General features: G+C 63.6%; 1 protein-coding gene across 1 annotated transcript; it reads left to right on the forward strand.

Annotated features, from left to right (window-relative positions):
- The first annotated feature begins 659 nt into the window (after window positions 1-659).
- Window positions 660-12257, forward strand: ZNF469 (zinc finger protein 469). Its single transcript, XM_004377801.1, has 2 exons — window positions 660-3796; window positions 3884-12257. Exons 1-2 carry the CDS (start codon window positions 660-662, stop codon window positions 12255-12257), a joined length of 11511 nt encoding a protein of 3836 aa, XP_004377858.1.
- Window positions 12258-16582: the final 4325 nt, after the last annotated feature.

Here is a 16582-nt window from a genome sequence, read left to right on the forward strand (position 1 = left end):
CCAACCCTAGAGCCTCCTAGCTTCGAGACTCCTTGAAGCCCCTCAGATGCAACCCTTCCCATTTTACAGAGGAGAAGACTGAGGGAAAGAGATGGGAAGGAACCTCCCTAGGGCCCCTCAGGACTCAGAAACAGAGAGGGCCACCCAGAGGGCTGGTCTGGTCGGCTGGCAAAGTTCAGACAGACATGTCTGGATGTACCCCGTGTTTCCAGGCCACTGCAACCCCAGGGTTGTCTGTTTCTCTTTCTCTCTCTGTCTGCCTCTCTGTCTCTCTCTGTCTCTGCCTCTGTCTTTCCATCTCTCTCTCCCCCACCTTTGGGGAATCTCTCACTGAGTGTGGCAGGAACCCCCTCCCTCTTGTCTCTTTAAGGTGCCCTCTGAGCTGAAGACCCCTCCCCTAAAGGCATGAGTTTCTGTACCAGCTACAGTTGCGCCACCACCTCCGTGGGAAGCCACCAGGCCCACGTGGGCTTCTTGCTGGGGACCACCCAGCCCCCCACTGCACCCAACTCACTGCTGTCCTTCTCTTCCAGGCTCCACTTGGGACCATGAGAGCCGGCTTCCCCGGGGCCCCCTGTGGGTCAAGGATGGCCACCCAGCCCACCCCTCACTGCCCTCCACGGCCCTGCACATCCTCCTAGCGTCCAGACTGAGCGGCCATGCCAGGGGAGCAGCCCCTCGGAGCACTGCCCCTGGCCATGACCGGAGACCTGCAGCCCCGCTCAGCCTGCCACAACTCAGGGCGCCCCTCCCGGCCCCCCAGCGAGGATGGCACCCAGGCCTGTAGGACCACCAAGGGCACAAGGGAGGTGGGCAGTGGGGCCCAGGCCACAGAGCTCCCTAAGGCTCAGCCACAGCAGGCCAGTGAGGTGGAACCTGGGGCCCTGAGCAGCAGCCTGTGGCAGCCCAGAAAGGGGGGCAGCCTCCAGGGTCCCCCAAGGAAGGGCCATATGCAGACACGAGCCCGGCGACCTGGCAGGGGGGATGGCAGCCCACAGCAGGTCTACAGACTGAGCATCACTGGCGCAAAGGACAAACAAGCCCCAGACGAGATCCCCGAGGACCCCCCACTTGAGGCCCCCCAGGGCCCAGGTACAGGAGCCCCCCTCACACCCAGCCTCCTGAGAGCCGAGGCCCCACCTGTGCCTGACCAGCTCAGCTTCCAAAGGTGCTTCCCGGAGACCCACTCCAGCTTTACCTCCACCGACTATACCTCACCCAGCCCCACCCCTGGGCCCCCACCCCTGAGTGCCCCCCGGTCCCGCGGGCCCAGCCCCAGCAGGCCCGCCTCCTACTTGGAATTCCCAGCCAGCAGGGCCAACTCCTGGCCTCCTGCTGCTGAGAGCAGCTTCCCAGGTGCTAATTTCGGGGTCCCTCCCACCGAGCCTGAGCCCTTTCCCGAAGACAGTGGACCAAGCTCCAGCGCCGGGGTGGTCTCCTTTCAGTACCCCTTCCCAGCACTGCACAGGGCCAGTCCGAAGCCCTTCTCCCTGGACACGGCCCGGCAGGAGTATGCCAACAACGGGGCCGTGGTGTTTGCCTTCCACCTGACTCAGGGCGCATGGCCAGAGGGGCCAGTGGGCGCTAACCCGGCCTATCAACTGCCTGCCCAGCCACCACCCTCACTGCTGCCCTGCTACCCGGGCCCAGCCAGCAGTCTTGACACACCCCACGACCTCAGTGGGGCTCTCTCCCCACCTGGTGTTGCTCCCCCAGCCCCCAGCCCCTTCCTGGCCAGTCTGCACGAGAGCCTGACCCCAGCCCTGCCCGAAAGGCCGCCATCAGCCCATGACGAGGCAGCAAGTCCAAGGGGGCCCCCAAATCCTCTGCCCCCAATGCACTTTCTCAGCAAAGCCTATGGCAGCCCCAAAGCCCCCAGCGTGGGCACTAGCCCAGGACCTCTGGACAAGGAGCTTGCCACCCCGGGATGCACGCCCACCCCACGGCCCCAGTTGTGGGAGGGGGCCAGCAAGGCCTTGCCCCTGATGGACCCCGCCACAGCCCCCCACCCCACTGTGCCCTCAGTGCCCCCGGCCACAGCCAGGGGAGCGTTCTTCAAAGGCCAGGGGCTCTGCCTTCCGCATAGCCCCCCACGGCCCTGGCCCCCAGTGCTCCCAGTCACCAGGCCCAGCCCTACCCCAGTGGAGCTGCTGAACCAGTTGCCATACCCCACTGGGGCCCCCAAGTGGCTGAGCAGCAGCCAAGGAGCCCTGGGTGGCCCCAGCCACACGCCTGGGCCAGCAGAGAAGTTGGCGGTGCCAAGGAACAGCCCTGGCACGCCCAGCGGCAGCCCCCCTGGGCTTTTCTCGTACAGTGGCCTGCAGGACGCAGCTGCCCAGCCCCTATTCTTTGGGGTGACCCCACCCCAGTCTTCCCCCCGTGGGATCCCCGGGCTGCCCCAACCCAGAGGGGTGGGCGCCTCCCCAAGCGAGTCCCCGCTCCCCTCACCTGCCACCACCGTGGCCAGCGGCAGCTCCTGCTCATCCTTGTCGCCGCTGTCCAGCAGCCCAGCCAACCCCAGCTCAGAGGAGGGCCAGCTGCCTGGGCTGCTGGGGCCCTCAGCCTTCTTCCACCATCCCACCCATCCCCAGGAGGGTGGCAACACCTTCCCGCCCCCCAAGCCCCTCCCTGCTGTTCCCATCCACTACCAGCCCCAGCCTGAACCGCCCAAGGCCTTCCCGTTCCCGTCGGAAGCGCTAGGGCCCGACAGGGCCTTCGAGTGCGTGGAGGAGGCACCATTCACCAGCACGGGCCCAGGCTCAAGCAGAGCAGCACTGGGGGATTTTTCCCAGGAGCCGCCTCCATACTCTGCTCACCACTTTCCCCTGAGCAGTGCCAGCCTGGACCAGCTGGACGTGCTGCTGACCTGCCGGCAGTGTGACCAGAACTACAGCAACCTAGCCTCCTTCCTGCAACACCGGCAGTTCTGTGGCCTGCTGCTGCCCAGGGCCCCCGAGGGCCCCCCAGGGCCCCCCACGCCCACCCCCCCAGTGTTGGCCACACCCAGGGCACCAGCCGACACACAACACCCGAGCTTACTGGGCCCCACCAAGATGGCCAGCTTCCTGCTTGATGGGGACGTCCTCCATGGCCTAGTCACTGCCCCGTTACCGCTCCCAGCCTCGGACCTGGACCTAGAGGATGTCGCCAAGCTGGACAGCCTCATCACCGAGGCACTCAACGGCCTGGAGGACCCATCAGACACCCCTGAGATCGACAGCAGCTTCATTGACGTTTTTGCCGACGAAGACCCTCTGGGCCCTAGAGTCCCCAGCACTGGACAGCCCCCCAAGACCAGGGTAGGGGCGACTTCAGAGCCCAGGGCCCAGTCCCTGCTCCTAGCCATGGCACCCACACCAGAGCCCAGAGCCCCCTGCCCTAGGACTGAGGGCTGCCCGCCATGCAACAGGCCTGAAACACGCTCCTGGGGCCCGGCTCCCCCAGAGGCAGACGAGGCTGGCCTGGCTGGGCAGTCCAAGAGGAGCAAGCGGTTCAAGTTGCTCCAGGATGGGCTGGACAAGGCCCAGGCGCCTAGTAGGGGCCCCAGAACCATCTGCCTGAGGCCTAGGAGGAAAGGTGGCAGAGCGGAAGCACCCCCACCTCGAGTGCGAGACCTCCGGGCCCAGACCCCCAGGGGTCACACAGACACTGGTGGCCAGGCCCTGAGCACCAGCCCTCTGCCTGTGCAGACCCGGCCCCTGCAGCCATTCCGCAGGAAAGAAGCCCGGAGGAGGGCTGCTCGTGGTGGCCGCTGGAACAAGGAGCTCATCCACAAGATTGTACAACAGAAGAACGAGCTACACCGGCGCCGGGAGGGCCAAGGCCGTGACGGCCATGTCTCCCTGGTGGCCACGCGGCCCTCACCCAGCCTCGCCAATGGTAGGTTCCGAGAATATGACTACGCCTCCGAGTCCGAGGAGGACAAGGGCCCGGGGGCTGCACCTGACCCTCCGCAGCGGGCATCTGGTGCCAAAGGCTGGCCCCGCTTCAACTGCCAGGGGCAGCGCCGAGGGGAGAAGAAGAAGGACATACGGGCCAGAGTGACCCCGGGCCCCAGAGACGAGCAAGACCAGCAGACATCCAAGAAGGTTGTAAGGCAGGAAGCAGGGGCAGACAGGGGCTCCCCGGACCCAGAGTCTCCAGGTGAGGCTGCCTCAGGCCCATTGCAAAGCCCCAGGCTCAGAGAGCCCCAGGAGGAAAGAGTCCCCAAGGGTGCCAGTCACACTTCTGTCAGCACAGGGACACCAAAGCAAAATTGCCCACTGCTGGGCTTCTTCCAAGAGACCAAGCATGCTGAGATTGCTCAAGAAGTCCCCACTGGCACCACGAAACTTCTCAGAGAGGTTTCCAGTCTGTCTCCGGGCAACGGTGTGGTAGGAGACAGCAGCCCCCCAGCCCCAGAGCAGCCCCAACCTGGCCGAGAAGACACCAGCCCTCCCCGGTCAGCAGGAAGCCTCACTGGCATGGAGCCAAGGGGACACACCCCACCAGCAGGTGCAGATGGCTGGCCCCTTGTCTCTCCTGACGGAGGGTGCCCGCCAAAGTTCCAGCCAGGAGAATTGCTCATGCCCACTGCAAGAGTCACAGATGCTGCTCGCCCCGCACCCATCACCCTGCTTTTAAAGAGCAAGGGTCTTGGCTGGGAGCCTCGTCAGTGTAAGGGAGACCCTGTAGGGGTCCCAGCTGCCAAGAAAGGGGCCCCAGCCTGCAGAAGTCCTCCCAGTGACTTACTCCTCGGGCCCAAAGAGCCGGCTGGCCCCTGCTTCGAAGACCTGTGCTCCAAACCCTTGGCTCCAAATGGGCCAGTTGACAGTGTGTGCCTTTGCCGGGACACTGTGGATGCCAGTCCCCTTGTGCAAAAGTCTCCCAGGAATGCATCCTACCCTGCTGAAATGGAGCCCGGCGACGTGCAGTCCCCACTGACATTGGAGCCCACCTCACTCTTCAGCAGGCTGCCCATAGACAGGTTCGACCCCCTGCTTTATGACAGCCTGCTGGCAAATAAGGACAACCACACGCCACTCACCTGTGCCAACTCGCCCCCGAGGAAGTCCCTGCTGGACCCGCCGTACCCCATGTGTGTGCCCCAGAAAGACTGGTCACTGCTGGAGGAAGTGTCCCCTGGGCTGCCCAGCGATATGGGCCACTTCCCTGACCCCCCAGGGGGAAGGTCATGTGGCCAGAAGGGTCTCAGTGAGAAGCCAGCAGCGCCCAGCCTGCCCCCTCCACCAGGGAAGGGAAGCGAAGGTGGTGCTACATTTGTGAACAGCCTGTCAGAGGAGGAACTAGAGATCAAACGGCTGGTCACCGAGCTGGAGAGTCAGCTGCAGACAAGCATGGTCGAAGGCCAGGCCCCCATGCTACCGGATGTGGAGCCCAAGGGCAGCAAAAACCTGGGGAGAGGCACACGCCAGCCCCCTACACCACCTGCCAGCCCAGCCACCATGCCCCAGCAGGACACGTTCTTGGCAGACGGTTTTGCTGGTCTTGGGAGATCAAGTCCATGTCAGGACAGTGCGGAAACGGCGGTGGCTTCTGAGAAAAGGGCTCTGGGGAGCCCCCAGGGGTGCTGGCCCTGCCCGGCCTCCTGCCGCCTTGTGGAAGTGGCCCTGCATCCTGGTGTCCGAGAAGGTGTGGAGTCCACAGCTCCTGTCAGCCCCCCTGGGGCTGGCCACACTGTTCAGCCAGCCCCCCAGACGGCCAAAGTCCAGAGGATGGAGCCTGCCCAGGCAGAGGGGGATGGTGGGGTCTGCCTGGACATCGATTTGCCCAACCCCATCAAGCCATTCCCAACCCTCCTGGATGCCAGGAGCTCCACAGACGGCAGCCCAGACCGAGAGCCTTGGTTTCCTAGGAGTAACGAGACCACCAGAACACACCCAGGTGGGGAGGTCCTGCTGCCGTGTCCCCGAAAACGAGGAGAGGGCCTGTCCCCAGAGCCCCTCAAGGCAGGGAGGGCATGCCAAGATACTCCCGAGTCAGGGACCTACGGCAGCCCCATCACCCATCCAACACCTAGCCTGGAGGGTCAGGGTGGTGGAGGTCTCCCTCTGGGGGCCATACCCCTCTCTGGTGCCAGACACTGCGGTGCTCCCCAGGAACAATCAGTGGGTAACAAGGTGTCTGAACCAGCAAAGGTGCAGTCGAGCCCTGTGCCGCATCCTGCCCATGTGCCCGATGCTGGTCCAGGGATCGGGCCCCCGGCCTCAGCCACCAGCCCTGGTCAGCTCCAGCTTCTGGTGGCCAGAGCTGCTGAAAGTGAAGATGGAGCCAAGTGCCCTCAGCACAGTAATCCCGCAGGTCCAGGAGGGGATGGTGTAGATGGTAGGAGCGTAGCCGGAAGCCAAGCCCAGAACTCCAACGGAGATTTGCAAGGGATAACTGCTCCTGCTGTGGCCGGCTGTCCGCTGGGGCCAGAGGCAGATCGACACCTGGGCTCACTCAGCCAGGCCAGGTCTTGGGCCCCAGATCCCAAAGGCCAAGACAGCCAGCTGCAGCCAGAGGAGCAGGGGGCCTTGGGGGATCCAGGTGACCTCGCCATGGCCAAGGCTGAGCCTGGAGCCGCACTGACCAGGCACACCGGGGCAACAGGCGGGCTTGGGGGACAGTTTGAGGGAGGCAGGGTGGCCTGGAGTCTTCAGTTTCAGGCAGGGGACCCCCCAACTCCCATCCACCCTGGCAGGGGGGCCTCAGTGCTGGCCCTGACAGCTGCCCATGCTCAAAATGGACGTGAGAACCAGACTGCAGAGACAGCGGCCAGCCCAGACCATAGGAAGCAACTGGGGCTTGCTGGGGGGAGTCCAGTATGCCCTGTCGAGGACCTGGCCCACTGCGCCCCCTCACTTGCTTCTGCAGCCCCCCAGGGGCCCTGCAACCCTGAGCACATACCCCGGGAGGACCCTCCCTCTGTGCCTGCAGGTGCCAGGGGGGCCCAAGGCAAGCCAGGGGGGCTGCTCCCAGCATCTCCATCCTGCAGGGACTCCCCCTGCCTACAGCATCTGCTGCCTCCTTCCCCAACTTGGACACCCCTGCAAAGAGCCAGCTGCACCCCTGGCCCCACCAGTGCTGGGGCTGAGCAGCACCCAGCTGTGCCCCCACCGGGGAGGACAAGCCCCTGTGGCCCTGAGGGAGGCCTGGCAAACAGCAGCCCCCTGGAGGATGCACCTTCACAGGGCCAGACTGGCTCAGACTTCACTCTTGCCCGTGAGGGGCACTGCCCTGACAGCAGCATTTCCAGAGTGGTAGAGCATTCTGGAAAAGAGAGGCAGAGGAGGCCCTCTGCCCATGCAGCCCTGTCTCCCCAAGCGGGAGCCGTCTCCCCAAGAGGGACCGGCAAGGCCCCTGGCCATCCCAGCGTTCCCGCTGAATATGGCGTGGAGGTGGCCGGAAGGCTGCCGACACTGGACGCCAGGGTTGTGTCGCCAGGGCCCTGGTGTACTTCCTCAGAGCCCCCAAGGAGCACTGCTCCTCCAGGTCCCGGGGAAGGCCAGCATGTCACAGCCAAACTGACAGACACGTGTCTCGTGGAGGCCACAGGGCCGGATTCACACTCCTGCCCGGAGGACAGGGCAGGGGCCAGCAGCGATGGCTTGGAGGACCCCGGGACACCTGGTGCTGGATGGTCTAGTTCCCCCCAGAGCCACAGACATGCCCCCCGCCAAGCACACAGGGGAGACCCTTTGTGTCCCCAAGACGCCAAGCAGAAGCCCCAGGGCTTTCAGAAGAAGCCCCAGCCCTTGGGGCACAGTCAGAGGACGGAGGGCCCTGGCCCGGGGGTGCTCCTCATTGTCACCTGCGAGATCTGCCGGGCCTCCTTCCGCTCCGGGCCTGGCCTGAGCCGGCACAAGGCCAGGAAGCACCGCGGTGGCCCCTCTTTGCCACACCAGGCTGGCCTTCCCGCCCATGGGGCCCCGGGGCCCCCAGCCAGCACACCCCAGGCCCCTGGGAAGAAAGGCCGCAAAGCGCCGGGGAAAGAGAAACCAAGGAACAAGCTCATGGGGCCCAGTCTCGCTGTGGGGCCACCAACCCCCAGCCAGGTCTCCTCTGAGGACAGGCTGGGAATGGAGACACCCTTGGAGGCCAGGCAAGGGCTCAGCGTTTCTGGGGCACCAGGCTCCCCACCCCACCCTGAGCCATGGAGCCCAGACCTGCTCAGCCAAGGGATAGGCATGATGCCTTGGTCCCCCAGACCCAGGAAGTCTGACGAGCTGCAGGGGAACGTGCCCCATCCACAACACGCAGAGCCAAGAGGAGCCCAGAGAGGCAAAGAGCCGGGGGGCTTCCCCAGTGACCTGGAGGGGAAATCAAATCAGAAAGGGAGGAAAGCAAGCATGAGAAGGTTCCGGAAGAAGAGCAAGCCTTCTGACTTGGAGAAGAGCTGTCCTCAAGTTGCCCCTGATGTGATTCCAGGTAGCCCCAGCGCAAATCCATCAAGTGCGATTGCCAATTACCAAGCCCAGCCGAGCCGCTGCCTCTCACCAGAGGGAGAGAGAGAGACAGATGCGGGGCAGCCACCACGCACTGCTGTGCCGGGGCCAGGGGTGACAGCAAATGCAGAGAATGTGGGTCCCAGGATGTCATCCACCAAGGAGACACAGGCCCGAAGCCCACTCGGAGATGTGATGACCCCATGCCAGGCAGGGCAGGATGCATCAAGTGGATTCTGGGGACTGAGAGAACCCAGAACACTTGGAGCTGGCACAAAGCCATCACATGCAGCCGGGAGTAGGGCTGCAGATGATGGCAGGTGGGCTGAGAGCAGGCCAGGGGAAGGTGTAATGGGGGCATCCAAGCCCACCTTGGAGCCCTCAGGTGCTCCCAAGGCTCCCAGTTCCGAAATGAGCAGCCCTCTTGGCTGCAGCCCCCAAGGCTTCTTGGACCACCCAGAGGCTGGGGACTGCATTCAGGAGCTCCAGGGCAGTGTGTCCGGAGACTCCAGCCTGGGTCTTGAGGGTCCCCTGGGCCTGTTTGATGATGAGGCCTCATTTTCTCAGCTCTTCCCTCTGGGCAACCGCTTGACACGGAAGAAGAATCCCCGTGTCTATGGGCAACGCAGTAAGAAGCTGAAGCCGCCACCACCACCACCCCCGAAGCCCCGTATCGAAGTGGGGGGGCCTACCACGCCATGCTCCACTCGCCTGCCCACAGACCTGAGTGACTCAGGCTCCCCGTGCCTGTCCCATGAGGAGCCCTGGGCAGATGAGGCCCCTGGCCTGCCCGAGGCCTTCTTCGTCGATGGTTTCCTCAGCAGCAAGGTGCCTGGGATCGAGCCCTGGGCCCCCAGCCCCAGCTTGTGGCCCCTGGAGCAGCCTGAGAAGGGACCCTCCCCGCTCACTGCCCCCACTGAGGAGGCACCCACTGGCCCCTGCCTGGACAACCTGTCGGAGGGCCTCCCCGAGCTGCACAGGGTCCCAGCTGCCTGGCAAGGCCTGGAACTGCAGGCACCCCCTGATGAGGCTTCCTCCTCTTTGAGGGAAATGAGCCCTGAGCCCCCCAGCCTAGAGAGAGAAGGCTCCAATGGCGGCCCACCTGGAATCACAGGCCTGCCACAGTTCCCAGCCCTGGATTTCAACGCGCTCAGCACCAAGTTTGAAATGCAAGACCTGTGCCTCCGGGGGCCCTGTGAAGACCCCATGGGACTCTCTGGCATGAGCTTTATGGGCCTCCAGGCTGAGGCGAGCTCTCAGGGGTCACAGGACACAAGGCTGGAGGCGACGGGCAGGGGCCCCGACCGAGACTGCCCGGTGAAAGACAAGAGGGGCACCTACAAGTGCAAGGTGTGCTTCCGGCGCTTTGGCGGCCTGGGCGAGCTGGACCTCCACAAGCTGGCCCACAGCCCTTCGCCACCACCCACCTGCTACATGTGCGTGGAGCGCCGGTTCAGCTCGCGCCAGCTGCTGCGCGAGCACCTTCGGGAGAAGCACGTGCAGTGCAAGGCAGGACTGTGGGCCTGTGGCATGTGCCTGCGCCAGGTACCCGACGTTTGGATGTACAACGAGCACCTGCGTGAGCATGCTGTGCGCTTTGCCCGCCGGGGCCAGGCAAGGACATCCCTGGGGGACCTGCCTGGCTGCCTGGAGGAGGGCAGTGTCATCCCACACTTCCTCAACGGCATCTTGGGGCAGGCCTCTCAGCCCCACAGGGGCCAGCGCACCACCCCCAAAGCCAGTGGGGGCCCTGGAGAGGCCCCAAGGAGGACAAAGGCGAAACCCAAGGCTCCCAGGGCCAACCCCTTAGACCAAGATGGCACCTTGATGCCAGGCAGAGGCTTGATCAACACCAACGTTGGGGCCAATGACAGCCCACCCAACCTTGCTCCATCCAGCTCTGCCAAGGCGCCTCCCAGCCTGTCCCCCAACCCCCAGTCCCTCAGTGAGCCCCTCCTCAGAGCCATGCCTGTACATGCAGACTGCAAGGACCCCTCCCGCCACTGCCACCACTGCGGGAAGCAGTTCCCCAAGCCCTTCAAGCTACAGCGCCACCTGGCAGTGCACAGCCCACAGCGCATCTTCCTGTGCCCCCAGTGCCCGCATGTCTATGCGGAGCACCGCCAGCTGCGCGCCCACCGTGGCCGGGAGCATGGGGCACGGGGGGAGCCAGAGCGGCCACCCACACCACTCTACACGTGCGAGCTCTGTGCCACCGTCATGCGCATCATCAAGCGCTCCTTCATCTGCAGCGCCTGCAACTACACCTTCGCCAAGAAGGAGCAGTTTGACCGTCACATGGACAAGCACCGAAGGCCTGGCCAGCAGCCATTTGCCTTCCGCGGCGTGAGGAGGCCGGCGACCCCAGGATGGAAAGCCCCAGCCCTTGAGGGTGCGCGGCCCAGCAAACGGCGCCGAGTGGCTGTGCCTGGCAGCGCCCTGGGGCCCAGCATGGACAGGCCCCAATCCCAGGGCAGCAGCCCTGCCCCAGGCACCGTTTCCTCCCCAGCCCTGCACCTGCCGTGCCCAGAGCCAGCTCCCATCGCTGCCCAGGGACAGTCCCAGATGCAGGAGAGGACCCTGAACCCAGAGGGCAGCCCAGTGAGGGCAGGCGACCCGCTGCCTGACTGCCAGGAACTTCTACCCCCGCCCCTGTCTCCTTTCCCAGTCCCCCCGGCTGGTGGCAAAGTTGGGCAAGAGGATGAAGGCCCCTCTGGCAGTCCTGCGCCCCTCCACCCTCACACTGTCCCTCCAGAGCTACCCCTGCCCCTGCCAGGGGGCGGAAGCCAAGACGGAGAGGAAAAGATGCCTCCACGTCTGTTCTCGGGAAAGCACGGGAGCCCAGGTGCCCCCAGCAAGTGTGCCCCTGACCTTTCCCTGGAAGACCCCTCCCTGGCCCAGAGAGAGAAACAGGTGCCCAGAAGTCACATGGTGCCCAAAGAGGGCCTGGAGGGCGCCTCCCACAAGGGGGGTGCCACCAAGGCCGGGAGTATCCGGGATTCCTCAGAGAGCAAGCTGGCAGTGTCTGCCCCAAGCAAAGCGCCCACAGTCCCTGTGCCACCGAGGAAGGCCGTGCTGTGCCGGGTCCCCACAGAGCCAGCCCAGGAAGCTGAGGACAGGCCAAGGCCTACCACCCCCAAAGCCAAGCCAGACCCCAGCTCCCAGGACAGTGGGGATCCCCGACACAGAGTCACAGCAGGGGGCGGTAGCCAGGCCCAGCCAGCCACTGGGCAGCTCCAAAGTGAGACAGCCACCACCCCCGCCAAGCCCCCCTGTCCAGGCCAGAGCCCCCCGCCAGCCAAGCCCCCTCCCCAAGCCCCAGCCAAAGGCCACAGCCAGGGGCCCAGGGGAGCCAGGGAGCAGGGGCCCCAAGGCAGCCTGGGCCCCAGAGAGAGCATGGGAGGTGATGGGAGGAAGAAGGGCCGCACCCCTGGACCCACAAGGAGCGGGAGTGCAGGGGGCCTGGGGAGAGCCCCCTTGGTGCCTGACAGGCCCCCCCGGAACCCCCGGAAGCAGGCAGTCCCAAGCCGCGTGCCCCCTGCCAAGCCCCGACTGAGCAGACAGACAGACAAGGTACCGCTGCAGACCTCAGAGTGCCGGATGGGGGCTCCTGGCGTCAGCCTTGGGGGCTTCCAGAGCAGGAGGGAGGGGCCGGGCATGGCTGCCCCTGAGAAGAGGCCCCCACACGGGCCCCCCAGGAGAGGCAGAGCTGTCCCTGCCTTCCCCCGAGCCCTCTGCACTGCTGAGTCCCAGAACCACCTCCTCAGCCAGCTCTTCGGGCAGAGACTGACCAGCTTCAAGATCCCGCTCAAGAGAGACCCGGCCGAGTAGTGTGCACAGGACTGGGCACAGGGTGGGGGATGAGACCCCACTGAGTGGTGGGTGCAGGGCAGGGGATGACACCCCGCTGAATAGTGTGCACAGTCCTGGGAGCAGGGCAGGGGCTGAGACCCTGCCGAGTGGTGTGCACAGACCTGGGTGGGGGTGAGAGAGACCCCACCAAGTAGGGTGCACAGGTCTGGACGAGAAGCAAGTACAAGCCGTGAACCTGGGCCCACTTCCAGTGCCATGGCCTCCAGACCCCGGGCCAGCTCACCTGGTGGCCCTCCTCCCTTTGACCCTCTGACTCAGGGTGTGGACTCGGACTGGTACCAGGGTGGCACCCTGTTGGGTATAGGGCTGAGAACCACCCATTTGTGCTGCAGGGCTGGGGTTGGGGGCAGCCAGCTGCAGCCCCTGCGAGCCACGTCTGTGTCCTTGGCACCAAGCACCTGAGAGAGCAGCCCACCCACCCCAAGGGGAGCCAGGCGTGGATGCTGTAGAGCCCCTGAGGGCGATGTTTTGCACACAGCTTCCCCCTAGTGTCCATGGAATGGGGAAGGCAGTCAAGGGGGCGGCGGTGGTAGGTTCCCCTTTAGTCTCATTGCTGCTGCTGCTGCTGCTGCTGCTGCTGCTGCTGCTGCTGCTGCTGCTGCTGCCGCTGCTACTGCTGTAATTTCAGAGTGATGTTAGAAACCAAATGGAGGGGGAGGGTCTTGGAAGGCTGTGCTGAGCCGCCAGGCCTCCTCAAGTGAGCTCAGTGCACAGCCTCCCTGACCACTCCATGCTGACCACTGCCCGTGCTGCCGTGGAAACGCCATCCCCCAGTGCACCATGATCCCTGGGACAAGGTTCTCACATGGAACGAGGGGGACACTGCCCGTCCACCACCACTCACCGGCTCTCCCTCCTCATCCCCACTTCTGGGCCCTCAGCCCCCATAATTGCCCCGTTCAGAGCCTTCCTCTGTCAGAGCCCTCAGCTCTAAGTGTCAGCAATTTTACTCTGAAGTTTCTGGTGCTATTTTCATGTTGTAATGTGAATACAGGCCTCTTTGATTTTTTTTTTTCTGGGGGGTTGGGAGGGGGAAAAGGGGTCAGGGTGCTACAGGAAGACACCTGTATGGAAGACGTGCAGCATCTCCCACTGGCCTCTGTAGGCCCCAAGGTCTGAGTGGGCAAAACAGCAAGGGCTGCTGCAGCCAAATAGGCGCACTCAGGGGCCAGCGTGGAGGTGTGGCCCGTGCAGGGCCCTCATGCATTAACCAGCCCAGAGAGGGTAGATGCAAGGCGTTCGTGCAGAATCGTGTTTAAAGGCGCAACAGGACACACTGCTCACAGGTATTGCTAAGGTACATGGTCCTGTTGTCTTTTTTAATTTTTACCTTTGGTGCAATGTGTATGTCACAAAGTTTTTATTCTAGTATCTTGAGATACCAAACTGGGCAAAAAATTGCCTTTCTAGAAGGTGGTGTGTGCCGTTCAGAATGCCTCTTCAGCGTCATTACGTGAGCCACAGAATGGGACTCTGAGGTTGCACTGTAGAAGTCATAGCTAACTCATCCTTCCAAATACGTTGTTTGTCGTTGTTGTCAGGTGCCATCGAGTCGATTCCGACTCATAGCGACCCTGTGTACAACAGAACAAAACACTGCCCGGTCCTGCGCCATCCTCACAATCGTTGCTATGTTTGAGCCCATTGTTGCAGCCACTGTGTCAATCCATCTCCTTGAGGGTCTTCCTCTTTTTTGATGACCCTCTACCTTACCAAGCATGATGTCCTTCTCCAGGGACTCATCCCTCCTGATAACGTGCAAAGTATGTGAGATGAAGTCTCCCTATCCTCGCTTCTAAGAAACATTCTGACTGTACTTCTTCCAAGACAGATTTGTTCATTCTTCTGGCAGTCCATGGTATATTCAATATTCTTCAATATTCTTTCAAATATATTCCACCTATTTTCACAGAAAGCCTCCTGTCTTCATAGTGTCTGTCCCCAGCACCCCTGCCTGCTCCTCACCCACCCCTAGAGCTCAGCCCACATGGTGTTTCCGTCAGCTGCCCCTCCTCGAGGCTCTGTGTGCCAACCAAGTGGGTCCCCACCTTGAGGGGTGCAGGCGTGAATGCCCTAAGAACATCCCTCAGGGAGAGTGAAGGGTTTCAAAGGGCAGCAGGCCCACCACACTGCCCCTGCCAAGGGTCTCCCCGCCCAACTCCCTGGCAAGGGCAGAAGGGAGAGCGAGGGCACCCTGTCCCCCTACGCCAGGGCAGAAGGTAGGCAAACAGACAGCGCCTGTCCTCCAGGGCCACCTTTCAGAGGGACACTGTCAGACCCAGGGGGTGAGCAATGCTGGCCTTCACCCATGTAAGGGGAGAAAGGGAGGAAAAGAGAAGGAAGGAAGGGGGGGAGGGAGGGGAGAGGAGAAAAGGAAGGAGGGAGGGATAGAGGGAAGGAGAAAGATTGGACAGTGGTCACAGAGTAGCTGCTGAAGCAAGGAGGGGAGCAGGCATAGGCTGGAGGTTGAGTCCTGGTCCCAGATAGGCTGGGCTGGGGGCTGAGGCTGCGGGCCTGAGGGGCTGGGATTCCCTTCCCTCCCCTGAGGGCTTCTTGCCTGCAGACCACACTGATAGCCCACCTCCAGCTGCCCCCCTGCAGCCCCAGGGGTGCCCGCTCTCCCAGCTCAGCGCTGAGTTGCCCTCACCAGTGAGAACTGAGCACCACCCACTTGCCCCCACCACTGCCTCTGTCCACTCTGGGTCTCCAAGGGGTCTCGTCTCCCTGGGCACTGTGGGACCTGACGCTCTGAGGGACACTGATGCCGGTAGAGTAAAGGCCATCTGGAGCCCCTTGAGGCCCCACCGGGGACTGTCCCACACACACACAACCCTCCCCCAGTGCGGCCCACCTGTGTGGGGCCACGTCCTGGACGGTGCCTGCCTGGCCGCCAGGTGGCAGCACACGCCAGGCTGCAGCTGCGGCCCATGGCCCTGGGTCCCGTCCTCAGCAACTGGAACCCACAGACCCTGGCCTCAGCGGACACACGGCTGGAACATGCCTCCAGGCCACTGCACACAGCACCGACAGACACATGGACAGGGCCCAGCTGCCCCGACAGGCAAAGACTCTCTCACTGCCCGCGAGCACACTTATCCAGCAGCACATGGGACATGCGCACAGACGAGCGCACCGCTCGGCCTAGAAACGCATCACTGCCGCCACTGGCACGCAGTTTTGACCTGCAGACCTCACGACTGTGGACCCAGCCTTCGGAGCAAGTGTGGGAGGGAGGCTCCTCAAGATCCAGTGGGACTGGGCCCAAGGGATGGGCGGACTGGACAGGGAAGGGAAGGAGCTCAGGCCCCAGCCCCTGCTCCTCCCATTGTGTAGCTGGAAAAACAGAGCCGAGGGGCTTCAGCAGCTGCGAGGATGGAAGCACCTCTGCCTCGGGAACCAACCCAGGGCTCCCACTGCCGAGGGAAACAGGTGTTCACGGCAGGCTTCAAAGCGCCTGGGGACCACGGACCCCTTGAGGCCTGTGGTCCCCAGACAGTGTACAGAGCTCAGATGGAAGGGGACCCCAGGCAGACAGCCGCCATAGAACAGGGTACGTTCTTGCCAGTCTAGGGTGGCAAATGTGGAAGTTCCATGAAGCCCCCACCCTGAGGTGACAGGTGTGGGGCCAGGAGGCCCATGGGGAGCGTGGGTCCTGCAGCGTCATCTGTGAGCGTGCCTCATATAGGCTCCAGGGCTCCAGCTCTGAGGCCATGCCCCTGTAGCCCAAGTCTCCATCTGTCCAGCAGGGGTGCAGCAGGAGGGCCATTTTCCATCTTGGCCTGTCCTTGGGCTCTCAGCCCCACTGCTGGCGAAGCCCCGGAACCCCTGTACTGTGACCCTGCAGGGCCGCCTCCTCCCAGCCTGCCCTGGCAGGGGGTGCCCAAGGCCACAGCCCCTTCTCACAGGGGCAGCATCTATCTAGCTGACTGGCCAGCATGGCCTTGAGGGTGGCAGCTGAAGGCCACAAGCCTCCCCCCGTCCAAGCCCCAGGCTGGGAGAAGAGACGGACTGGGCCCATCACAAGGCTCACGCTTGGCTGGGTGACCTCACCACCTGCGGCCTGGCCTGCTGAGACAGCCCAGGACAGCTCTGGGGCTGTGGGAGGAGGACGGGCCTAAGCCAGACAGGCCTGGGTCTGAGGGCATGGCCTCAGCCTCCAACTGCTCAGCGACCTTGAGCTCCTGGCCACTAAGTGGGCACGAAACCTGTTGTCATCAAGTCAATTCCGACTCATAATGACCCTATAGGGTTTCCAAGGCTGTAATCTTTACAGAAGCAGACTG

This window comes from Trichechus manatus, unplaced genomic scaffold, assembly GCF_000243295.1.
Source record: "Trichechus manatus latirostris isolate Lorelei unplaced genomic scaffold, TriManLat1.0 scaffold00053, whole genome shotgun sequence".
NCBI classification, from domain to species: domain Eukaryota; kingdom Metazoa; phylum Chordata; class Mammalia; order Sirenia; family Trichechidae; genus Trichechus; species Trichechus manatus.